Below are 26,605 nucleotides of genomic sequence, written 5' to 3'. Positions count from 1 at the left end.
TGTCCAGATCTGACTCTTGGTTTCATATTTCCTATGCAGTCTATGGCAGAAGTCCTTGCAAAGAAGGAAGAGTTGGCAGATCGCCTGGAGAAGGCAAACGAAGAAGCTATTGCTAGTGCTATTGCAGAAGAGGAGCAATTAACTAGAGAGATAGAAGCAGAGGAAAACAATGACATTAATATAGAAACCGACAATGATTGCGATTTCTCTGTGAGTGTTGGATTTATTTTAAAATAGCTAACTTTAAACCTGTACTAATGCTTTGCTGACATCCAGAATGTCAGTGTTCCTTTTTACATTAATGCAACCTTTAAGTGCAAATGAGGTAAATAATGTCATGGAGTAATGATAGTGTGCTACCTTAAGGAGTATTCAGGCTTAGTAAATTCAGCAGTGTTGTGCTGCTGAGGCTGATGTTGCAGTCATTGTGTCCTTCTGCTTGTTTCTGTGTGAGAAGCTGGGGAAACTGGGCTCTTTTATTTTTTGCTGCTACTAGACAGGAGCTGCTACAGCTGGGGCAGTAGTTTCCATTGCCTACTCTCCAAATCAGCAGAAACAGCATCAATTTTAGAGATGGCTAGTTGAATTTGGAAACGTTATCGGAAATCACTGCGCTAGCACTATTTAATGCATGTGTCTGTTTCCATGTTAAATTCTGTTTTTACTGTGGATCCCATTAATTTTCAGGCATGTATGGGCAATGGAAGCATATCTTTTTGTGGAATATCTATGGACTGGAATGATGTCTTGGCAGATTATGAAGGTAAAATTTTTGTATGTTACTGTGCTGAACTTGCAATGGCAGCAGAAGTTAGAAAAATGCCCATTTTATGTGTGCCTGCATAAGAATTTGAGAGATCCTCCTAACGTCTGACTATTATTCCAGGTTTTGTTAAATTTGATGTTGCTTTCTTAGGGAAGATGGACTTCTGTGTTCAAACTATCTGTGCCTCTACCACTACGTCTTTATTAGGATTTTAATATTTGTTTTCCAGTTTTATCTTAACATTTAATTAGAAGTCCAATTAAATAATTAGGCACTGAAAGTGCACAGGGAATAGAGATGCCTCAATCAAAGTTGGCACCTTAATTAGGTTGTAGAGGACCCATTTGAGGGAGAACTTCAAGAGGAACGAAGCCTCACTAGTAGCACTTCTCCTAGAACGGTGTTTCAGTGATAAAAGTCTGTTTTCTCAACGTACAGCCCGTGAATCGTGGCGCCAGAGTAATTCTTGGGGAGACAGAGTGGAAGAAGAGCCTGCACGCCCGCCTGGCCACGGAATACACATGCATGAGAAACTGTCATCGCCCTCACGCAAAAGGTGTTAGAGTTGTTTCATGTCTTGATTGGGCAGTGGAAACGAGCAACCGAGCTCGTGCCTCTATGAAGCTGCTCATAAACTTACTTTCTCTAAGTCTGTGGGTGGAAAGTTTTAAAGAAACGAGCGTATTATTTTCATGATGAGCGAGGTTCGTGCTACATTGACCGTTAAGTAAATATTTGAAGACTGGAAGAACAATATTTACATTTAAGGGAAATAATTGCAGTGGCCTGTTTGTGTTTTCTTACTGAAAATGTCATAGAAATGTTTGCAGTGCTGTCACGTGATGATGTTTCGCTGACTTTTGCTCTGCTTTTTTTTTTAATTAAAAGAACAATAGCAGAATCCAAGAAGAAACACGAAGAAAAACAAATGAAAGCTCAACAGCTGAGAGAAAAGTTACGTGAAGAAAAGGCACTGAAGCTTCAGAAATTAATGGAGAGGGTAAGCTTCCTATAGTACAAAGTAGCCAGTTTGCTGCTTTCCAGAAAACCTTTCTTCTCTCCCTCCATGTTGTCTCAGAATGCCAGAGGTTAAAACATGCAGTAAAACAGAATTTTCCTGAGTGTCAACTCACATGGTTTTCGTGGGTGACTCGTGCATCACAAAAAGAGCTTGAATTTCTGATCTAAGATCAGGATATTGCTAATACCAAAAACAAGAAGACTTCTTTGACAGTTGATTCTCCTGTTGTGATGTGAGCTGTATATATGTCTTGGAAGATATGAATGATTTGCCAAAGGTTGCAGTCTAAAATATTAGAAATAGTGAAGAAATGTGTTCCATGTAGAATAATGAAAGGTGTATACTGTATATTTTTTTTCTTCACTTATCCACCCAGTCGTGTGGATGGATGGATTAGGACTTAGTGGCAGCCTTCCAGTGCTTAGCAGGTGATTATTAATGGACTGAAGCTAGGCTCTTCACAGTGTTTTAGGACAGTAGGCTGAGAGATGATGGACATAATTATTTTATTTTTAAGTAAGAGGTTCCAGCCAGGCAGAGAAAGTTCCTCATTGTGAGGACAGCTAAATACTGGAGCAGACTACTTAGAGGTTGTAGCTGCTTTGTATTTGGAGGTTTTCAAGAACCAAGTGGATAACACCCTCGCTGGTCCTCAGCAACCAACCAACATGATCTCATAGCTGAGCTTGCTTAGAGCAAGGCATTGGACTAGGTGATTTGGTTATCTTGTGATCCTAACTTATGATTATTTACCTACTTTATTTCTGGAGGATGAGAATTTATTGAAATGGATTTTGCAAAGGATAGTGGAACAGTTAGCAAATCAGTGTACTTAGAGTTAAACGTGGTGCAGGATTTGTGCAAGCAAGGCTCCAAAATATTTTATTTCCGTAATTAAAGCTTCAGAACCAAGAAAATTCAGAGGAAAATTCTGGTCGTACTTTCAGCTGCTGTGTTAGTAATGAATTCTCTGATTCTGTACAGGAGAAAGATGTACGGAAATGGAAAGAAGAATTATTAGATCAAAGGCGCAGGATGATGGAGGAAAAATTGCTCCATGCAGAGTTCAAACGTGAAGTGCAGCTACAAGCAATTGTGAAAAAAGCACAAGAGGAGGAAGCTAAGGTAAGCTGTTTCACTTTAAAGAACAAATATTCAACTGCCGTGTTTGTTTATGTTCTGTACCACAGAGCGTTCTGGAATGTGTTGTGAAGGATAATGTAAGTAGTGCAGGAATGGGCACGTATCACCTGTGAAGCAGATAAATGCCAATCTCTAAAACTGCATTTTTTTCCCCTCTAAAATGAATTTTAAATGAGTCTGTTATTAGACATTATGGTGGGCTGAGCTAGAAGAAAAGATGGATTCAAGTAAGAACTCTCATTGTTTGCAGACAGTGTAGTGGCATTTTTGGGGACAGAGCTCCTGGAAGGGAAGGAGATCTCATAAATTCTCTGTACTCCAGCAGAATGCAAAGAAGGGAGAGAACATTGCACTTCATTGAATAGCCATGCTGGATTCAGTGTCCTTATACATTGTGTTCTTCTATACTGTATTTCTGTTGCTGTGGCTTGTACTACTTACATTGTTTAAAAGCTGGACATAAACCCATTGATAACACAGCAATTACTGAAACCAAGCATTTAGCTAGTACACTTCAGGCTTCAATACCTAGATTCAGAAAATGAGCACTGGCTGCTGTTTGTTGGTTGACTTAATTCATATTCTTTAATAAACATATCTTTCCCAAGATACATACAGCTCCTTAAGGCCAAATTATTTAATGAGCATTTGTCCCAGCTGTGATTGATGCTGAGCTGTTCATTATTATATGATAAGCACAACAAAAACTCGTTAAGCTTTTTCACTAATTTGCTCTTTCTTCTCTTAGATTAAAACAGTTTCTAGATCACATAATTCAGTCTAACATAGCTTATTATTTCATTTACATTAGTGTGACTTCAATTCTATTAATTAAATTATAATTAGCATAATTTCTCAGCTAAGCAGATGTTTTAGTTATTTATGTATACGTTTAAATGTATAAGATCTTCTGCCTTTGAGATTCTTCTGTTCTGGAATTGACGGTTAACTGGGCCAGAAGGCTTTAGAGAAACTGTAGTTGATGAGTAAAGCTGAAAGAATGTGGTAGCTGTTGCAACCCATTTGCTTATCTGAATTCCTAATGATTACTTGCTTATTGTGCTATGAAATCTATTGTGTAAATAAGTTTACTAATTAGTAAACAAGACAAGTACCAACTTCTGTGTGATGGCTGTGTTACTATTCGTCCATTTTCCTCAGCGCTGATTTATTTTGTGGATTCAAACAGAGCATAAACTTTGGGTATAGAAGAATAATTTCTGTTTCAGCCATAGGTTTTTAGTATGGGTTAGTGCTGATAAATATTCATGATTTTCTTCAGTAACATTGGAAACAGACCAATTTCGTCAAGCATTGATTTCCAGCAGATTCTGTACAAGTGTCTCACCAAATTAATTATCAAATGGATAATAAATGGATGGAATTCACTAAAAAGAAAGCTTCAGCTTCACTGATCTTTTCTCACACTTCATGATCTTTGCAGGTAAATGAAATTGCTTTTATAAACACCTTGGAAGCTCAGAACAAACGTCATGATGTGCTGAATAAATTAAAAGAATATGAACAGCGCTTAAATGAATTGCAAGAAGAGCGTCAACGAAGGCAAGAGGAAAAGCAAGCACGTGATGAAGCTGTTCAGGTACAAGATATCTGTAATTGCAGGGTGGCAATGAAATGTATGTTTTTGACTGTGCAGTTTTTTGTTGCTTTCTGTCTTAAATTTTTAGTTCAAGTGAGTGTAGTCTAATGTGTTTCCCCTGCCATGTTTCAGCACCAAGAGAGGAATCTAAGTATGGCTGAGGTGATATAGAATCATGGAATGATTTGTGTTGGAAGGGACCTTCAAGATGATGTAGTTTCAACCCCCCTGCTGTAGGCAGAGTCACTTCCCTTTAGACCAGAATATAGGTGGTGGGTAGATGATTGTTGCCTGTCTTAAGCTTTTTAAAAAAACAAATGTTTATCTTCTAATGGAGTATCAGTCTTTTAGTGACACGTGAAACTTAAAGAAGGAAGAGAAAATTGTACCTTATATATGAATGAAAGTTCATATACTCTCATTATTATCATACATTTTTTCAAGACCATTGAAAATTATAACACAAATGTGTTTACAGTCCTGAAATCCTTGGCAGTCTTTTTTTTGACTGCAGCATTTCAATACTAAGCTCTCCAACCTCACGCATCCACTTTTTGACACTATTATCTATGCTAGAATAACAAGCAAGTTTTTTCTTGTGAACTCCCTTCTCCCTGTATACATGTGCATCAGATCAAAGCTGTAGTTTGTCTGAGAATCCTTTTGAGCTTAGAATCAGCTGGTAATGGTGGTGCTATCTCCTTGTTGAAAAATGTGATGTGATACTGACCTCAATTGGTCAGATGCTTTTTTTGAGACAGAAGGTGCCCCAGAATTGCTAGGTAACATTTTTTTAAGAGAATCTATTACTAAAAGTTCCTGGATTTCTGAAGATTCCATTGTTGGAGAAATGTACCTTTCCAGATCATTTATGAAAAAGCCTGACCCTAGTGACATGGGTTTTTGTAGTTAATTACACTCGTTATTCTAGAATTGAGCTTTCTTGGAGTCACATTATGGGATTGGCAAAAAAGACATTGAGGCCCTGGAGCATGTCAGAGAAGGGCAACAAAACTGGTGAGGGGTCTGGAGCACAAACCTTATGAGGAGTGGCTGAGGGAGCTGGGATTGTTCAGTCTGGAGGAGGCTCAGGGGAGACCTCATGGCACTCTGCAGCTTCCTGAAGGGAGGTTGTGGTGAGGAGGGGTTTGGCCTCTTCTCCCAGGCAACAAGCAGGACCCAAGGAAATGGCCAGATGTTGTACCAGATTTAAATATCAGTATTTTGTGGGAGTATATTTTGGTTCTGTAACATGTTTATCCTTTTAGAGATTCAAAATGCTTTATTCTCGTTGATCATTTTGCTGAACTTCTGGTTGTTCATCCTCCTCAGGATGAGCAAAATTGTGGCTGAGTTCACACAGTTGTGCGTTCAATTTTCTGTTCAGTCTCTTGAATATACGCATCAGTCCTTCATGTAACAGAAGTGCGTGATGGAGTAACATCATGAAAGCAAGGAAGAATTCTATGAAGGAATTTTTTTTTTTTCTTTCCTAAAAGAGGAGTTAGAATTTATTTTTCTTCAACTAGGAGCGCAAAAGAGCTCTGGAAGCAGAACGCCAAGCTCGGGTTGAAGAGTTGCTGTTGAAAAGGAAAGAACAAGAAGCACGGATTGAACAGCAGAGGCAAGAGAAAGAGAAAGCACGGGAAGATGCAGCACGGGAAAGGGCCAGGTAACTTTGCCACGTTTTTGTTTCCTCTACTTCATCATTATCCTTTCAGGCAGACTGCATCTTCTGTGTATTAATAAGTGTCTTCAGGCTTAGTATTTTTAAAGTAGCATTAATAAATGTTCTTGATGAATGGTTTGAAAGAACAAAATTCATAAGTTCTGTAATAGATTTTTGTATTCCTTAGGTACACGCATGCTGCAACGTGCAATGCTGTATTTTATTATATATTGTTAGCATTACTTCATCTTACTTTTATTGCTAACAAGACCTTTTAATAATTTGCCTTTTTTATATTTTAGCTTAGTTTTCAAAGGAAGCAAGATTAATATCTCTGCGTTCGCTATTTCCTTTGCTCTCCAGTAACTTTTGGACTTACTGGCATCAATTTGACTTCACCTTTTCTGTAGACACCAGAGACTTCATTTGTGAAGCACAAAGCCGGGAAACCAGGCTTAATTAATTCCACTGCCTGTGAAGTACTTGTTTTATGTTTTTGCCCATGAACAGAAGTTCATAAAGGGGTTTTCAGGTGGGCTTTTCTCTCTCTTTCATTTGCGACAAAGTATAGAGCAAAGAGAATGAAGTATTGAAAGTACACCCTTGGGTGTAGGGTGTGACAGTGTGGTGTGTGAGGAAGGTTTGCTTACAAGTTTGATTCAGAAAAAGCTTCTTTGTTTTTATTGTTTTATTTGCCTAGTTCTATTTGGATTCACTTCCTTATATTCACGTTTTCCTTATAGTTCCGTTACCACAAGCGTTCCATAAAATCTAAACAGAAGTTGTATTCTTTTGGCATGAAGCATTCAATGGCAGCGGCTTAAACATTCTGATTGTGTGAGCTTGTTTTATAGGAAATCATCCTGAATTATTTTTCTTCTCCAAATAAAATATTCTGAAATGGAAGAAAGTGATCAATGCACGTTCAAGAATCATGGGCAATTCTAGCTTGACATCAAGAAGAGATAATTTTCAGTGGGATGTTCAGATATAACAGTGGGTTGGATCCGTGGCCTTGCTCAGGACTTCATGGACCTCTCCTGAATGTTTTGACTTGCAGTCACAGTGAGAGCGAGAGGGAAGGCCTCAGTCAGCATCTGACTCTCGAGGTAGATGAGGGCTGGCAGAGAGGATTGTGCTATTTTGAGATGACAGTGTGTGCACGTGTGAAACTTCCACATCTTTCTGATATTGTATGCCCTCTTCTACCACAGCCATCTGTCTGTGTGGCTGTTGAGTGAGGTAATATTGTAATATGTTGAGGAATACCTGTGAGCTTATCTGGAAAAAACAAGGTGGTTTTCTTGAAAGCTGGAAAATTGAGGAACAAAACTTTAATATTTTACACAGACAAAAGGCTGTGATGTGGTTGTAGTTTATTTAACATGGTGAACAGGAGGCAGTTGACCAGGGATTATTCTTATCATCACAGCAGGCAGTTCTTACAAGGCCCAAGACATTTTTACGTCTCTTTCCAGAGGGTGGATGACTTCTGGGATTTGAAATAGGTGTTAAATAACTTGGGGAAAAAGATATTTAAAACATTCTCTGCCTTCTGTGGTACTCTACAATCCTGTATTCTTCTTACTTAATCAGTTTTAGAATTGCTTCTTGCCTTTATTGCCCCGTATTTCTTTCATTATGATGAGAAGACTTGCGGCTTCCATTTGCCCTCTGTTAGCACTATTTCAGCAAATTTCCTCTTATTTGATTCTGTAACACTCAGTTTTCAGTTGCTTTGTATTTGATACTGTGGTAAGTGCTTGCAGTTCTTTGACTGGTACTGGTTAAATGAAATAGATGGGGTTTCCCCTCCTTTTCTCTCTTCTTTATTCTTCCGTTTCTGAGTGAGTAGGAAAGGCTGTGTACATGGTGCCTTGCAACCTGGCATTCTGTTACCTCTGGCCTCAATCTTGTCTACTTGTTAAGAGTTCTGAGGTTTCTCTAACACAGCAGAGCAGGATGCAAAGTGTTGTAGTTCAAAAGCTGAGTGAGAGATGAGTTTGACAGCAAACTCTCTGCACTGCCCCTTCTGTCTTTGCCTTCAGCTTGATCAGGTTCTGCTAGGATTTGACTCAGCCCAAAGGCAGGATGCTTCCTTCAGTTAGTCATTTTTGGAATACCTTCTTAAAGCTTCTTCAGTGTAAGCTTTATGTGTATGTGCTTCTGGTGGTGGTTAAAGCAAGTGTATGAAAGGGTTAGTGTGTTTACAACTGACTTTAAAACCCCTCTGCCCTTGTGATATGTTAATGTTCCAGTAAAGTTTTAGATGTAATTTCTGTGGATTTTATATTCCAGAGAATTGTAATCCTTTACATGGAAAATTTTGTTCTTATCAATAGAAATCATAAAACAACTGTAAAATGTAACCTAATAATGTAAAAAGTATGCATTTCAGGAGGGCCTAGAGAGGGATAACATTGATGCTTTATAAATGGGAACTTGAGAGTTTTGTTTTAAACGCTGTTAATCCACATATGCAGTGATATTGATTAGTCCTAGCCTGTGGGATTAAACAAGTATTTTAAAATGTAGACTGAAAGACATAACTACACTTCGGATTTGGATTGTGTTATGATAGTTAGGATTTGTTTCAGCTCATGGTGCAAGTCAGAAGTTTTTCTTCTTTAAAGCAAAATCAAAGACTAGCTCAGCCTTTCTGTAAATTCTCTAGGAAACAGCACATGAAGTTTATAATGCTTCTAATTCATCGTGTCTTTCTCACTCTCCTGCCTATGTCCATGGCATTTGAAAGAGTTTGCTTATTTCTGAATGACCAATTCTTAGTGTTTATTGTTAATCTTGTTTCCTGTCCTGTTGTCTCTCCTGTCTGCTTTTATACTTTCTGTGACTTTTCAAAAAGTGATATTATCTGAGCCTTCTATTTTATTTCTACCGTGGTTACTTTGCTTTTACTGCTTTCTCCAGTGGACTGTTGCTCAGGGGATTCCCTTTGCATCTTCTGTTAATTTTGAGTTTTATTTATGACTTTAACTGAAATCTCATTTGCCTGTACGTATATCAGATCTCCACTAACAATAGATGTGGTACTGTTGGGATCTTTCATAGTAGCTGCCAGTGGCAAAGACTGAGAAGGAGCATTAACTGAAGGCATGATTCCATTACTGGGAGAGGGTTGTAGACACAGTAAACAAGAATAGTTCCTGCCTTTTCAGTTTTGTGCAGAAAGTAATATTAAAGTAAATGCTTAATTGTTTTGCTGTCCTTTGGCAACTTTAAAATTGAGAATTGTGACTTTTTAGAGCATCGGTTTATCACTTGTCACTTATAAGTGGTATCGTTTGTTGGTGGTCAAAGTTTTATCTGTGTCTTTAAATATTCACTATGAAATGTAATTCCCTTATTACTTCATGGTTTTACTTTGGTTTGCCGTTGTACTCCTTCCCTGTGGTTCAGTGAAAATGGTCGCTGACTGCAGAATGTTAATGGAGGCAAAGCATGGCATTGTCATTATTTTTCAGCCTCAATATAATACTAAAAGTTTCCCTCTGCATTTATCATCTTCTTGTTAGAGATCGAGAAGAGAGATTGGCAGCTCTAACTGCAGCTCAACAAGAAGCTATGGAAGAACTGCAGAAAAAGATTCAGCTGAAGGTAAAAATAAAAACTAAAGAAAATACTTCAGTTGAAAAAATACATTAGCAATGCAGGAATTCTCTAGAATAAGTTCTGTATCTGTTTTATTTAGTAAAGGTATTACAGTGTGTTAAAATGTGCCCTAAGCTACCTTTTTTTTAACCTCAGTCTCTGATTTTAAGTAATAGTTACACGTTTGTTCTATTTCCATGCAAGTGTGAAACCCTTGAAAGAATCCAGTGAGCTGCACCTGCTATGCAGGTACAGCAGATGCTAAAGTCTCTGGTGTGTGGTGACTTCTGATGCCTTACAGGAAAAAAAAAGGTTTCAGTTTATTCAGTTTAACATACATTCATCCTAGCTGTGCAAACTTCAGTAATTCTTGGTATTTCTGTACCATTTACTTCATATCCTTTTTTTTTTTTTTTTCCCTTTGCTTTTGTTACCTTGCATTCAGCATGATGAAAGTATTAGAAGGCACATGGAACAAATTGAACAACGAAAAGAGAAAGCAGCTGAGTTGAGTAGTGGAAGGCATGCTAATACTGATTATGCACCGAAACTCACACCGTATGAGCGCAAAAAGCAGTGCTCGTTATGCAACGTGATGGTAAGTCAGAGGGCTGCTGTCAGAGTTGCAAGGCCAGCCTGAGTCTGGCAGCTACGAATGGTGTTTCATTCCCAGATAAGAGCACGGTGCGTGCGCTGCGTCCTGGTGCATTTGTGAAGTGCACCTTAGTTCAGCTTTTTCTGTCTATGAACAGGGTGGTTTACAGCAGATTTGGAGTACCTGTAGAATCAGAGGTGTGATGGCGTGGACTGTACTCAGTTGGTAGCTCTGTCTTTTATAAAAAAAAACTGAGGGATCATCAAATGAAGCTAGATAAAAAATCTAGATATGAAGTAAAGAATGAGATTCTTTACGTAGCTGTTTGCTGAGTTGTGAAATCCTTCATATAATATCCTGCAGATACTTGATTTTGATATGTATTCAAGGGATGACTGGACAAGTTTCATTGGACTGAAATTCCCTGAAGGTTACTGCCTGCAGAGAAAACACAGTGAGCCCAGGAAGTTCTCAAACTGAGTTTAATTGGAGGCTTTTAGTGTTGAAGAGAACAATCAATATTGTTTTACTTTCCATTGAACATCTATTTTCTCGTCATATCAGAAGCCAGGTTTTGGCTTGGCAGATCTTCACTCTCAACAGGTTATCTCTTCTTGTGTGTACCATTCTATGTGCCGGAGGAGTGCTAGAGAAGAGGGAGCCATACAATCACTGAGTAGGAAACAGGGAGGTCAGTTCTTGTTAATTGCTTTCATTGACTTGAATTACTGTGCAAAGCCTTCTGTCCCACATTATATTAAAATGTGGAGGTTGGCAGCTTTGTCTGTGGCAGTGGGGTTGGAGCCTTGGCAATCCTTGAGGTCCCTTCCAGCCCAAGCCATTCTATGATTCTCTCATTTTATGATTACTCTTCATTCATTAATTTAAGAGTGCATAGGACCACTTCAGGTAGTACTGGAACAGAAACCCTTGGTTCAGCAGGCTGGACTCCTACACGTTCATTCATGTCTTTCAGAATGTAAGTTTTATTAATTGGTGAAATTAGAGTAAAGTGAGAATGAGATGAGAAGCCAGCATATTTTAACATATTCCTCTGCTGGCTAGCAAATCATTGTGTAATTTGCTCTAAAGATCTGCACAAAAGATGTTCATGCAAACCTAGGGATTAAGTTCTGTGCTTGAGATATGAAAATGAAAAACCACTGCATATATATTCTTTGAAATCTGCTCTGTGTGCTGCATTATCAGCATTCAAGATGCAGCATTTGTGTCACAAAAGCTTTCCTTGTGGTCACATAGGCAGCTGCACCAGCCTTTGAGTAGGGATGAGTTAGCATGAAGAACGCTGGGTGATTTGGGGTTTTGATCAGTAACACAGCTGTGGAAATAGTCTGCTGAAACAATATCCTAAAATATTCTTTAAAAAATGGGGGGGAGGAAAAAAGCCACCATTTTTTTTTTTTCCATGATCAATATCCCTTCACTTTCTGTTGATGACAGAGTATTGCTCTCTTGTCAGGTAAGTGTTTTCAGGTAATCTTCAGTTGCAGTTAACAGTACATTCCTCTGTAGTTACCCTTGTGATGTTAAACATGTCTGTGAAACTGTGTGTGACAAAAGCACAAGTGCTCTTTTTAGTAAAAGTAAACACAATGGTAATGATGTTAGTGCTGTTTACAGTAACTGATGTTACTTTATTAGGTGACAGATTCTGAACTTCTGAGAAACTGGCATTTGTTATATTAAAAATAGTGTTATTTCTATGTTAACTATTGATTATCAAGGGTAAAAAGTAACTGATAACTCACTGTCGTTGCAGATTTCATCAGAAGTGTACCTTTTTAGCCACATTAAAGGGAAAAAACACCAACAAGCTGTGAGAGAGAACAGCAGCATACAAGGACGAGAGCTTTCAGATGAAGAAGTGGTATGTTGTTTGTTTTATTTCAATAACCTTTTCTATTTTAATTTCCTTTTCTTTTCCTGAGAAAGTCTTGAAGATTCCTAGAAGTGAAAGGAACCAAAGGTATTTGTATTAGCATGGGAATATCAGTGCATTTTTGAGTACAGAAATCTTGTGGAAAGAATGAAAGAAGCCAGGGCTTCAGATACACAAGGCAATTTGAGGTTGTGTATAAAAATGTGACGAATTGCTCTCCTGCTCATCCAGAGGTGTTCTTCCTATCATCATATTTGTGTTCCATGAGTTTTAATTTTCTCTCCTTTTTATACTTTCCAAATGATAAGCATTCTTCACTGCTTTTATTAAAGGCTACTTCTGCATATCTGTAAAATAGCTTCCCCACAAGGATGATCCTTCAAGATACTTAGAATGGACAAATAAATTTCCCCTTTCAAACTCAAATGTTATTTTTAATTATCTCACTTAGCAGCTTTGGCAATCCCTTAGTTATTCCTTTATCTCTTGCTTCTTCCAAGTAGCTTTTGCTGAAGGGCTGAAGAATCTTGCAGCATCTTTTTGCAGCAGCTTTCCATCCAAAGCTATTCAGATGTTAGTGCTCAGTAATCCTGATGTTTCTTTCTTTCATGGTTCTTGTTACTGTGGTTATTGGTTGAACAGTTCTTTTTACAGCTCATCATTGCCACAGATACTGTCTGTCCCTTTGTAAAAAGCTCTGGTGAGTTAAGTCATTGAGGTACTCCAGTCCCCAGAAGTGTCTGTCACTGGAGGATGCAACGTTTCTGCTGAGTTGCCCTTTCCAAACTGCAACAAAATATGCTGTTTCTTGTCTCTTTCTTTTCTGCTCTCTTTAGTGGCCAGTGGGAGTTGTTTAGAATTTGATTTTAAATTGCAGGTTGCTGTAGCTCCATAGAAGGGAGAAGCCTTCATACTGCATCCAGATACTTAGAAATACATGTGAGCTGTGAGACTTCCTGGAATTCCATCACATCACTACATGCACCAAAGAGTAGGCAGTCTGTAGCACTGAGTTTCCATTCATCTTTTTAGCCTTTATTTGCTTCTAGCTAGCCACAGCTGATTGGTTCTTGCTGTGCCACTGCCTCAGAGCAATATGGAGGAAAGAAGTGAACTAGATGTTGTTTGGTCTGAGAGTAGTTACACACTGTGCACGACATTTGGTTGGTAGCTTAACACCTGTGTCCTCCAGAAAGGGGGATTGCATTGTAAGCTGTTTTTGTGCCCCAGCTGGAGAAAAAGAAATTCCACTAGAGGGCACAGATATCTTGGTTTTATTGTGTCCAGCATCACGTGCTTAAATCCCCTGCTATTAATCAAAACATTGGATTGGAGTGTGAGCTTAAGATCAGGGTTAAATACATGGGATTTCTTGAGTTAGTCCAGAAGGAAGAGGGAGTACGTACTGTAACTGAACAACACAGTGGTTACAAAAGCAGATTTAAGTATTCTTAATTGAGGTGATGTGTAATATTTGATGTACTGGCAATTTAACAATATGTCTTACTACAGTATTTTTATCTGTGTTTTAAATAGCCCAAGTATGAAATTCTAAGCTGTGCTATTGTAATCTGAAGTCTCCTTGGCCTGAGGCCCCACTCCAGTTTTGTCTTTTTAGAGAGCAGCAGTGGATACATGTACTAGGTGCCTGGTTACAGTGAACAGAAATACCACTTATGTATGAAAGCAGTCTACTTTGTGTGCTTTTCTATTCAGTGTGGGCAGTTAATGCCAAACGTTGCCTTACCCCACAGGAAATGCACAGTACCCCACAGTAACTTCAGGTAAGTTCAGGAGTACCTGAGAGCAGACGTGCAGAATGTCATGTAGAAGTGGAGCTGTAGTCCAGAGAAGCACTGCAATATCTTCAGTTATTCATCACTGTTTTCAATTTTTTAATCAGCGAAGATATCTGCAGTGAGAACACACTTGTACTACTTAAAGTTATTACTTGTCATCTGTGATGCCTTTAGATTATATACATCTCATCTGCGACCCTTCTTCTTTGACATAAAAGATTTTATTTATATCACCTCTGACCTAATAAAATTTCACCTTTAACCTTATGCACTTGACACCTCAGATAAGTTGCTCTTGATCTTTGACTCATTTTGTTTTAAGCTTGTTAAGTGTAATAGGTAGCTGTCTAGAAAGAAATCTTTTTTCTTTTTTTTTTTTTAATTGCAATCTAGCCATAGAATTTCTTTGTTATTAATTGAGAAATCACAGAAGGAATTTAAATGTATCAGCATTACAGAAGGTAAGACTTAAGGAGATCCTTCAGACTTTGGAAGTTAAGTGTGTGTTGTATAATATGCTTTCATACAGTGAGGATTTTTATTTAGTTGATTTGACTGTAAGCAAAAAGCTAGAAGCTGCATCACATATGCACTGACACTGATTTCTGTGTGCTGGGTGCTCGTTGGATATAAAAAGAAATAATTACTCTAGATTTTGCTGTAATATCTGTAGGTTCTATAACATCTTCAGAGAAAATTTTTTCTTTCCGTTGTTCTGGAATTAAACATATATTGTGCAGTTGCTGACAGGTAGTATTGGACTTCTAATTAAGAAGATGAATTCACTTGTAAAGGTGATTATGTGGTGAAACTTGAAAAGGAAAGTTTTGTTATGAATAAAGGTACTAAAAACATGAAGTTATTCCTGAGATAGCATGACAGCTTTGTTTCATCTCCAACTTTTGGATTTTCCTTTTAGGAGGATTCATCATCATCAGTTTGAAACTGAAAAGAGTGTAGATTCCTCTTAGAGTAAATTCTATTGCTTTTGAAAATCTGGTTATCATATGAAAGCAAATTAAGCTCTGTTCACTTTTTTTTTTTTTTTTGCTTCTTTTTAACTCCTCTTTTGTTCAGTCTCATATGAATATGTTTATTAGCATAGATGGCAAAGCTCTTCCAACAGGGTGGGTTTTGTCTTTCCTTTGCCACGTTTCAGAAATGTGCGATGCTATCTTTGTCCCATGCCATTTCACTGGGATCTTCAGTGCATTACAGTGTCCTGTCTGTGTTCCCTCTCTATGGAGATTGTGCCTGCTGATGAAGTGCAGTTTTTCTTCCATCAAGCTTACAGCTTTACCTTCTTTCCATGTTGCTATTTTCTGTGCTATTGATTTCCTGTCCCCTGCCTTAACATTCATATTGCTTTCAGTTCAGCAAAGCAGGTAAACGAAGCATGCCATTTGGTTTCAATGTCACTGGAACTGATCAGTCAGCTTCAAGTTATGACTTCTTTTGCTGAATCAGAGCGGATGTGCTAAAAGGACTTTTCATATAGAGGCCACTGATGTGACCAAAGCAGTGCCCATGGAAATGCCCTAAGGCAGCATACACTGATCTCTGAGATCTCTACAGGGACTTTCTATGTTTTTCCTCTCACCTGTAGCTCTGGGGATGTTTTGGTTTTGTTCCTCCGCTTTCTATTTTTTTTCTTGTTTGTCTGGTCTTCGTTTGCTTTGAGAATTATACGTTATAATCCCAGCTTCCTTCTTTCAACTTGTCCTATCTCATACGGCATTTCAAATAGCGTTGAAGAAAGGGATGTGTGGAGTATAAACCATGTAATTCCATGCCATCTATGAATGCTTCTAGTCCATGAAAGGTACTCCTGAAAAAACATATGGAATGAGTACCTCGGCAGGAGAGGAAGTTGGTTAATATATATATAAAGTACATACTTGTGTATTCCAAAAAAAGATGGAGGAATATTAACAGCCCTTTGTTTGCAAATGTGAAGAATGTTTTTTTAATCAGGGAAGGAAGCGGGCTGTTCGGTCATAATCTAAATGAAATAACTTCTCAGGGATATAAATGAGAACACAATCTGGTGATGGAGAGAAGCAGTTCCTGTTGTCTGAAGATTGACAGTGTTAAAATGTGAGGATTTATACAAAGACATGGTTGATTAAGGCCACCCACATTCCCTTTAAGAAAAAATCAGATGGACAACCAGTAGCTCGATCTGTCATGTGGGTTGTCAAGTTGGCTGGGGTTGCAGTGCAAGCATTTCTGGTGCAAGCCTAGATTGTAGAGGGGTCTGATTTACTGTGTGCATAGCTGTGCTGGCAAGTTCCCCTGGTACAGACGCTATTACCCTGGCAGGATTGCTCTTTTGCCAGGATGTGGTGAGAGGCTGCCTGGAAAAGCAGAGCTGTGCTGCTACAAATTCTGTTCTAGCCTTGTAAGGTTTATGGCCTGTGCAGCACACAGGAGAAGCTGATGTTAGGAATTGTAAGAAGTGTAGGAGTGGTGGATGCTTTCCTTTAAAAAGTCAAACCGCTTTCTCAAAATTCCATGCTGTTTCCATTATTTTTTTTACTGAGGAAATTAAGAAGTATTTTATACTGAGGAAATAATTAAAAGAAGCGTGGCAATGTTTTCATATCTGATGTGTTCTCATTTTCTTCTTTATTTACAAGTTTTCTTGTTCAGAGAGTTGGTGATACCTGTGTTGTACTGCTGATCAGTTGTGATCATTGCTATGCAGGGAAGCAGTTTTGACTCAGAGCTCGTGTTTTGTAACACTTAAATCATTTCTGCTAGATAGTTTGGTCAATATTCCTGTTTCTTTTACCCCCACAGACTACAGACACTGTTATAAATTCACTTTCTTGGCATCTGATTATAGTTAACCAACTACCATTTATTATTTTGTTCTACTTGAGAGGGTAAAATTATGCATAGCTTCAGTGCTTTGTGTTATGTTAAATGTAAGGCTGCTTGCACTAAACTGTTGGGGAGCAGTACTCTTCAAAATGGATTTGTAATCACACGTAGTAGAGAATAGCAGCAAGTGTGAGCTTTGAACAGCCCCATGCATGGGGTGCTGTTGCATTTAGCCCAGACAAGATATTTGCAAAGCTTCATTGATAGGAGTCCATCTGTTTTTTTTCCTCTGCTTCTCAGTTTTTCTCTGCTCTATTTTGTTTCCTCTCTCAAGGAAGGGACGATTTTTAGAGGACTTTGTGTAGCACAGGAATAGAATTAGGCCAAGCATCTGTGGCCCATTTTTGTGGATGTTTCATACCTGTTGCCTACCTGGAATCATTTCAGCAAGGAACTGCTTGGCTTTGTCATTCTGCTGTGAATGCACTGCTTGCAAGAAGTGGCCAAAAACCGTCCTGCAGTTGTGAAGTTTAATCCAAGATGCAGCTTGCAGAACATCTCTCAGTACTGTGTGGATCAATTATATTTTTTTGTAGTTTGTGCAGCAATAGCTTCCTACATTTAGTATATTATAAAGTGGGGCTTTTCTTGGCCAAAATGTGATTAATTGTTTATTGGCTGTGTCTTTAACTGTCGTAGATCATGGCCAACATCTGCACCCTTCCTCCTTTTGGCTTTGATATCTCAAACGTTCACAGCCAGCAAGAGAAGCCACTGCTGGCAGGGCCGGCTGTACTCGTGTTTCCCCCTTTCTCATGCTTGCCCTTGCAGCCCCGTAACAATGTCAGTGCCTTCCAGCTTTTCTCCCCAGTCTGCAGTGGAAGAAACAGCTTTCCTTTGCCTTCTGCTCCTGCGGTTTGGAGTGATCAGTAGAAAAGGAAACAATATTAAAAATCACAAGGAATATCTGAAGTGCTATGCAGAATATTGTTTGCCATATATCTTTGTGGCAGGCCCGTCGGATCATTGAATTTATGGGCAAGCAAGGTGGCTGAAAGCACAGTCAGTATTTGCAGTGAAAACACTGTTTAGGTTGTACATGCTTAAAAATGCAGTCCCTCACTGAGAAAATAAAAAAACCACTTCAAGGAGTGAATGAAGAAATACTTTGCATGAGAGGTCAGCCTTTGGTTTTGAATGTAGAATTAAAGGTTTTTAGTGCTCTGTACTCGCCTTCTGAAGTATATTCTTACGTAAAAGTTGACTGGATATTTAAAATAGTGATTTTGAGAAAATAATATTTCATTACCTGTTACTTTGTTTAATGTGTTTCGTCACATACAAAGTACTTGTTATAATTCTCACTAATGATAACAGGTAAATAACTTCATTATCTTGAATCTTCCCTATATTTTGAGGTGTGTCGTGGCTCGTGATTTTATAACATATTGGATCTCTAACTTAGCATTGAGCATTAACGGCCATTTGTGTTTCAGGCTGTCATTGCCTATAAGGTTGAAGACTGAATTCTACATTTGATACAGTCTACTTAGGCATCTGTTTTCCATATTAAATACTGTCCTAAGCTGCGAGGAAAAAATCAGAATACTGAGGAGTCTTGTTGAAGCATGTAATAAAATTGTGAACCAATATTCCTGTGGTAACATGATTTAGAATTGAACCTTAAAAATCTTTTCACAGTTTGGCAAGTACGTCCTTTAAGTGGTAATATACAAGTGAGAAACTGTAATTCCTGACCTTGGTGATAAATACCAAAGGCCTTTTTTTAATTATATCCTGCCATTACAGAATATTGCTTATTTTGAAACAAGATACTCTATGTGTATATCCAAAAGCCCACATATCTGGGTTTCAACTGAGTTGCCTCTTGGTTTGCCTTGTATACCTACAAAATTCTTGGTGTGCTATTGACTTGTTAAAGAAAAGAAGTGGCAAAGTAGTAACATTGTTTGTGATGTGGTCTATGTCGCTGCAAGTATTTATGCTCTTCCTCATTGCTATTATTTTAATCTTGATAGGAAAGTAAAAACAAGCGCTGGGAGATTCCGAAGATTGAGTTTCAATAAATAGCCAGTGTCAGATATTTTTCAAGTTGCCTTGGCCTGAGGAAATGGGTTAGGAAACTTAGAAGAATGCCTTTTCTTTCCAAATGTGTAGATTCAAGGCTGGAAAGAATACAACAATAATAAGAATAACCAGTCTTGGGGCATTCTGTCACTTCTGTTTCTGTCAGAAATGCAGAAAGGAACGGGTATGAAGAATAATAGAGAAAAAAAGCTCAGGTTTCAGGATGGTCCTCTTGGCTCAGTGTATTAAGTGAAAGTCCAATAGCTGAAAGTGTTTTCTGCTTCCATGAATTGGGTAGCTTACACAGAATTGCAGCATAGCTAGTGAAGTGCTGTATCGTGTGCTTTACGAGGTGGACTGTGGATTGGGAAGGTCAGGCCTTCACGTGGCCATTGCTGTACAGCAGGACCGAACTCAGCGCTGGTTTGTGGCAGCTCAGGTTCCTTCAGAGCTCACAGAAACCAGCAGAAAGAGGTTGATATACAGCCTGATGATCCTGGCAGCTCCTGCCTGTGACTGACTGGCTTCTGAGGGGAAGATTTCCAGGGCCTTTTTTCCTTGGCTGCTCCTGCTATGTATTAGGAGGAATAAAGTGCTTCATGAAAGCTACTGTGGAGCGATATGCACTTGAGAACACAGGATCTTAACTTATGACTGCCCCATGGCAACAAATGCCAGGTTGTTGGGTTTTTTTCTCAGCTTGAGCGAACACAGATGCTTTTCTGCAGTGTTGTTCTTCCTATGCGATCTGGCCCCAGGCAGAATTCATAACAAGACAACGCTTTAAAGAGAAAAGGAAATGGAAATAAGTATTGGTGTTGCATTCAGTCCTAATTTTAGAATGAGGAAACTTTGTTAGGAATCATTTCTTTTGGCAGATCTTCCGTCACAACTTAATAGTGCTGTTATAAATATTTCTGAAGTTCATACTTTGGTTTTTCTGCTGTTCTTCAAGATTTTACCACTAATTGAAATACTCCAACTTAAGATGGGTTTGTTAGAAAGTGTTTTTTGCATTCTCTGTTTGATATCTCTTAGTGAAAACTGCTGTGTGCTACCATGTCTGAATACCTCAGTGGTGTTTCTGTGTTAATCTTGTCCTTGAGCTGTGAGCAGTTGTGTTGGTTTTTTTTTCTTGTAATGAACTATATTGTAATCTATTGATACTGGAATATTTCTCAAGTTTAGAGCTTACAAATTGTACTCAACTGTGTCACCTCAGCGTTTCATGGATTCAGTACACAGTTAACAGAAAATGCTGCAGTTACCTTTATTCTAGAGTCTGGAAAATTTCGTTGATATCAGATAATGTTGATGTAATCCTTGTGATACGGACATGTCACACATGATAAAGAGACTTAATTTGGCTTATAGAGAGAAGCTTGGTTAGAAGAAGTGCTTTGTCAAATGAAACTTCAAGATAGGAAGAAAACTGGGTAGTTGTCCCTGTTTCAGACAGTTGAATGGGACAGAGCAATAACCAGCAAGAATGTGACTTCGTGGGCCGCCTTGTGAGTTTTAGCTATACTGGTTTTGGCAACTCAGTTTCACATAGAGTTGGTATTTGAATTGGTATTTGAGGTCTATCTGTTGCATTTTGGAAAGTTTCAGGATTCTCAGTGAGCAGAAATGAAAATGGCTGAGACACAGAAAAAAGAGAGGAAAAGCAAAAACTCCTTTTGTAAATAATCTTATTTTATCATCTGCTGTGTTGAGGCTGCAGTTGTACATGCACATTTAACGTCATGTTTATCACCTTTATAAATGAAGTAGTGATATTTGTACAGGAAGTTTTTTTGATTGTTTTTAAATGGTCTTCAGTGTTATGCTAAAAATACTAGAGGTCTGTGAAACTCAAGTTTAAAATGACATTCTTAAACGATGTCGTGCATATGCAGAATGCCATTAAATATCAAGTTGTTTCTATTAACCATCTTATGTTTCATATGCTTTCTCAGCTATAGACATTATCCCCCTGTATACCTAGGGATTTTTTTTAAATAAGCTTCTATTGAGATGAATGCATGTAAATAACATTGGAGGGAGTATTTCTACTCTACTGCATTATTGAGCCATTGCCACACATGGGTGCATAGAGGAATGTATACAGATGAACATGAAGAAATATATCTACATTCAGTTCCTGTTCTCCTATTTAGCAGCTGTACATTGAGCTTCCCTGCTCTTTGTGGTATAGGTTCTGCCACTTTCATAGAAGTTAATACTTTGCTGTTCCATATCAATGATGCTAATTGTGCATATTAGAGCAGGAGTTATCAAGAATGAGAAATGGTGGCAGAAATCTGATGTTTAATGTCTATCACAGCTGTTGTAATCACAGCCAGGCTTTATTGTGATCTTGGGATTAAAAAAAGTGTTAATATTTTTCCTGGTTTAGTCCTATATTCTCCAACACTCTTAAAAACAAAGCTTTTGAGAATCTGCACGGCTAGAACTGAGGTTGCTGGTGTAGAAACTGAGAAACCACAATGAAAGCAACATTTTTGGTAGGTAAGAATACAGATCTTAATAGCAGGCTTTCACTAGAGAATTGCCTTCACTTAATGCTTTGCATTTACAGTGGCCTGAGTCTCCAGGTTTGCTACTATGAGGTTTGCTAATATCTGAGGGTGTGGAGTAATTCTCTATATAAGATGCTCAGCATAGTGCAGAATCAGGTCAGTAATGCGTCTTCACTGTCATGAAACAAACCCCAGGTTGCATCTATGGAGAAGGTAAATTAGTCTTAATGCGTTCAGCGTTGACTTGTAATAATTGTAAAAAATTTAAAAAAGCTTTCATGTAGAAGTGAATGGATTACTCTGCATTGCCTTTATTGGAAATGAGGGGAAAAAAACCTGAAATTTGGGAATTAAATTGTTGCTTAAAGCATTCAGGAGATGAAATAAGCTTGCTGTTTAGGCTGCGTGTGGTTATTCTCACTTTGACACGCTTAGAGCAATCACTTTTTTTTGGTATGTTAACTTCTCTAACCAATGGTTGTGTGAGTGAAATTACTTAAGAACGTTATTATTTGAAGGATCAGACAGAGTTCTTCAGCATGGCTCACTGGATTAAAAGGCTTTGGGTTTTGGGTTTGAGGTTTTTTTTGTTTTGTTTTGTTTTTTTTTCCAGATAACTGTTAGGAGCTTATAATCTGCAGGATTAAACGTTTCTGCACTGCGTGATGTTGGCAGCAGCCATCTTCTCAGACCTGAGCAGTCACTGCATCCTGAGCTGTTAGCTATTGTTTCACACCTGGGCGGTGATCTGCCTGCAGTGATGGTTCTGCTCTTTGATCTGTGCGTTCAGAAAGTGATGGTTTTGTGACACAGGATGTTAATACTCTAGTCTGACTTGAATGAGCTTTAACTATGAAGTCTGATATTAATCCTGACTGCCACACTTGAAAGCTGAGAAGTCTGAGAAATATCCTCGTGTAAGTGCTTGAGTTCACGTGAACGAAACTGTTTGTAGCCATCCTTCATGCCATTGACAGCTGGACCTGTTCTGGCCCCCACAGGCTGACAAATGAATGTGCTTGTTGAACCCTTAAGTCTTCTGTTAAGCCCCAGAGCAGACTGGGGAAAAGAGCTGAATGTCTGCAGAGGGGACGTCGTTCTTTGTCTCTCTCCCCATTGCTACCTGTCCAAAGCTGGGAGGTGGCTTTGCTGTTGCCCTCGTGTAGCATGAGGATGGTGGGTTGACTGCACCTGAATGAGGATGATGTGCCCCATATCTTACATGGTGTCCATTTCAAAGGGCACTTACTTCCTTTTGCTCTTACTGTCCCTTTGAAGGATACAGCACATAGTTTGAAAGTCTAATGAAAGCAAAAAATAAAAAAATTGTTGAATAAGGATGTAGGACATTTATTCAAATAGTAGTCCTTAATTTTTTTATTTTTTTTTTTAGCCCCTGATACTTTTTCTCAGTTTCTCATATCACTCATAGGATGTGATGTAGGTAAACTAATGGGAAATAGCAATGCAAAGGGATGCTAGTTTAGGGGTGTATGTATCAATCCAATCAGATAATCCTTATTAAAGTAAGGGAGCACCCTCTAGATGCCTACAGCTAAGTACCCTGAAGATTGATAGCTTGCTCTGAGAAGAGAGTCCTTTGTTTTCTTAACACTGAAAAACTTGAAGCCATTGATTTCCTCTGGAGTTTGAGCCTTATGACAAAAGAAAATTAAGGGAAGAGCCAGTGACTGCTATTTGAGTAGATGCTGAGGGGTGCCTCTCTGTGAGGAGACAAAAATGAGTTGGGATTTCATAGCCAGCACAGGGCCGGTTCATGTTGTATGCTGCTCTGAATTGGTTACAAACTGAGCCGTTGGATGCTGGTGTGTTTTACTCTTGTTGTACTGAATCATGCACTAAGGGAACAGACAGCCTTCTGAAGTACCTTAAGAGTGTTTTTTCTTTAAGGACGTCCTAAAATTTAATTAATATTATTAGTGGGGAGGCAATATTTGATCTGAGTACTGGGAAGCATGCTTGTGGAAGCTGCTCAGCTTGCTGTCACGTATAACTAAAACAGTTTCAGTTCACTAGAACAATATTTTGGGGAAGAACACTCACATATGCTGGGAGCCACGCAGTGCAGCCAAGTTAAAGGCACTGGCATTTTCGGAAATTGCTTAGGTTTTTGTGTTTGATTTCTTATGTGTGATATTAATTCAGCGTTCACTTCACATTGGTATGATTTAGGATAGGAATTTCTATTACTGTTTTGACCAAGTATGTATTGCTAGGTTATATCATGTACTAATGCTTTACAAATACCAACTGGTCTTCTTGCAGGAAGTTTCACCAAGATTTATTTTGTTTTCAAGAAGCATAATATCTTCCTGAGTCCCTGAAAGAAGGAACGAGAGAAAATACAGCTTTTCTGCAAAATACTGTTTTTAGATTTGTTACACTTCTCTTTTTCCATAGAATTTGAAGAATATGTAATAAATAAAGAGGAATAACAGCTTCTCATTGTGGCGCTAATCACTTTAGCAGATAAATCATCCTAATAAGCAGTGGTGAATTATACTTCATAATGCGTTCGGTATTCTATTAGAAAACAAATGTAAGCCTTCCTATATTAAAAATGTAGCAAGTGTTCTCTAAAAACTGGCATTAAACTATTTTCTTACTTTTATTTGTGAAAATGAAGCTGATATAAATTGTGGCTTGAGAAAACTGAGCAAAAACTGTGTGCAGCAGGCATTCCCATGTTCCTTCTTGGGGTTGCATGTCTGTGCAAATTATGGACAGCTTTGAGGGAATGACCTTTTAAGTTATTCACCTCTAAACAATAAATATTTATTTTAAATGCATGTTTTGAACTGCATTGTGGTTGATCTAGTATGGGAGGAAACAGTTCTTTTTAATAACATCTTTAAAAGCTTAAAACAGAATGTGTACTTAAGATCACTTGCTGTGATGACAGATTTCTCTTGAATGGCATTAAGTAAAACCTGGACTGCAATTAAAACTTACCTTCTGTGGACAACTGAGTTGTTACCTATACTTTAAGTCCATTAATGAGGGGAAAAGTAATGGTGTTTCATTTAGTGCAGTGAATTACACTGCTAGAGCTGAGTTTTGGTTTCATGTAGCTGTAAAAGGCAAGAAGGAAGGAAGGGCACATTGACTGGGAGTTCACATGTTAAGTAACTGTTTCTTGAGCATGAGGGACAGCATTTATTCTCCTATACCACTTCTAATAATTGTTCAGTTTCTCATTATAATAGCCATGATGTGCTGTCTCTGGTGTGAGATAATCTATTTCCTGGTGGTTGAATCCTTTGTGTTTTCTGAACTGTTATAGGAAAGGAGCAAAAGAAGTAGTATAGAGAAAAGAAGGAGTTCCAGCACTGAGGCACACAAGTTGCTGGAGGGAAAAAAATAATAAAAAAAAATGATACTCCATTCTAACCCACAACAATGAGTGTTCTTGGAAACCTTTTAAATATCTAACATCTTCATCTGGTCCTCAGTTGTCTAATTGTGTGTCAGAATGCACGTTAGTTTTTTAGTAATTAGCACGTGGCATCTTGTCTCTTACTGTTTGCAGGACAAATTGTTTTAGCTATCTAAAACCTTTAGTGACCTCTGAAGCATGTAGGACTTTTCCTAGCAACGGAGATTTTTCCTTTGAATGATAGCTTCACGTTCACTTTGCCTGTTACTTTCCCTTTTCAGTAAGTGAGGGGCACTTTCTGTTAACTGATAGTTACAACTTCAATCATGATGTAAAATACATAGGTTGCTCCAGTACTAATGTCTCCCATTTATTTGATGGAAACTTCAACGGAGCACAATAACAGTGTTTGATAAAGCAAATTCACAGCTACAAAATACTAATTTTCAGCATAGGCACCACCATTTTTTTTTGTGGTTAGCTACTAATTTTCTCAAGTGTATTTACTCATGTTATTTTTCTGCAGTACAGAGGGAATGCAGCTAATATTTAAACTAACATTTATTTGAAAATTTTTATTCGTTTTTCTTAGCATTTTTAAGATGTTTTCCACTGTAGTTTTCTGGGAAGATAATCTGCAGGCTGCTTGATGCGCAGGAGAGATGAAATATTATTTCCTTACTTTCTGCAGGAGCACCTGTCACTAAAAAAGTACATTGTGGATATCGTGGTTGAGGCTTCTGTTCCTGTGGAGCCATTGAAAGATGGAGAGGAGAAGCAAAAAACTAAAAAGAAAGCCAAAAAGCTAAAAGCACGGATGAACTCCAGGTAGTAAAGCTTTGTTTGTTTGGGGTTGGTTTTTGTTTGTTTGCTTGTTTTAAATTTTGTTCTGAACTTTACTTTTTGTCCTTTGCTATCAGTGCCATGGAAGGCTGAAACGAAATTTAAATTATTTGCTTTGAGTGTGTCCTGAAAATAATACTGATGAGCCTAATTTATGGCCACTTTCTCTGATTGAGAAGGAAAACTGAATATCGATCTGGAGCCCTTTGGTTTCACCTGTTAAGAGCTTTTCTCATAATTGGATGCCAGTGCCCTGCCAAAACTGTAGCCTCTTCTAGCATACAATAGCATGTTTAAATTTGTGTAAACCTTGCCTATTTTTCTTTCGGGCTATTGATTTTTAAATGAAGTATCAAAGAAAATCAATAGTAATCAACAAATAGAAGTCAGCCTGCTGTGGTGTCAAATCTCCTGACTAAATTTAATCATTTTTTTTTTTGTTGCCTGTCACAACAAGAAGAAAGATTAAAATATCTCAGAATGGAAAGGGAGTTGTTAAAGTTGCAATTTGTTATTAGCTGAAAAGGTGACATCTCCAAATGGGTGAGATATGCAGGGATGGCATTATAGCGTGTACTGCAGCGTCAATCTTCATAGCTGAACAGATCCTGGTTGAAGCTCCTACTTAATGTTATAATGTATTTTTACATTTATCTCTGAAAAATACTCAGATGGTGAAATAAACTGTTTTCTTTGTCATGTTTTTAATTAAAGAAGGGCTGCAGATTAGAGGAAAAACAGCTGGCTACATTTTTACATCCGCAGTGAAAGTGAGACTTTGTATTAGCTTGTAACTGTTAATAATAATAATGGCACACTAGTCTTCA

The 26,605-nt window shown here is 38.2% G+C and overlaps 1 protein-coding gene across 4 annotated transcripts in view; it reads left to right on the top strand.

The window, feature by feature from the left end:
- SCAPER (S-phase cyclin A associated protein in the ER) overlaps positions 1–26,605 on the top strand; it is a 161,336-nt gene that overhangs the window by 53,724 nt on the left and 81,007 nt on the right. For all 4 annotated transcript variants that reach the window (XM_042824624.1, XM_042824622.1, XM_042824621.1 and 1 more), the window contains exons 11-21: positions 40–210; positions 688–763; positions 1,205–1,322; positions 1,655–1,766; positions 2,772–2,912; positions 4,375–4,530; positions 6,060–6,202; positions 9,733–9,814; positions 10,254–10,406; positions 12,184–12,291; positions 25,627–25,763. In XM_042824624.1, the coding sequence (XP_042680558.1) occupies positions 40–210; positions 688–763; positions 1,205–1,322; positions 1,655–1,766; positions 2,772–2,912; positions 4,375–4,530; positions 6,060–6,202; positions 9,733–9,814; positions 10,254–10,406; positions 12,184–12,291; positions 25,627–25,763 (1,397 nt within the window). The remainder of the gene's footprint in view (positions 1–39; positions 211–687; positions 764–1,204; positions 1,323–1,654; positions 1,767–2,771; positions 2,913–4,374; positions 4,531–6,059; positions 6,203–9,732; positions 9,815–10,253; positions 10,407–12,183; positions 12,292–25,626; positions 25,764–26,605) is intronic.

The sequence above is a fragment of the Centrocercus urophasianus genome, unplaced genomic scaffold, assembly GCF_019232065.1.
Source record: "Centrocercus urophasianus isolate 14NV4802_14NV808 unplaced genomic scaffold, USGS_Curo_1.0 seq_23, whole genome shotgun sequence".
Taxonomy (NCBI): domain Eukaryota; kingdom Metazoa; phylum Chordata; class Aves; order Galliformes; family Phasianidae; genus Centrocercus; species Centrocercus urophasianus.
Note: the sequence above shows the minus strand (reverse complement) of the source record. Positions and strands in the feature narration are given on the sequence as shown.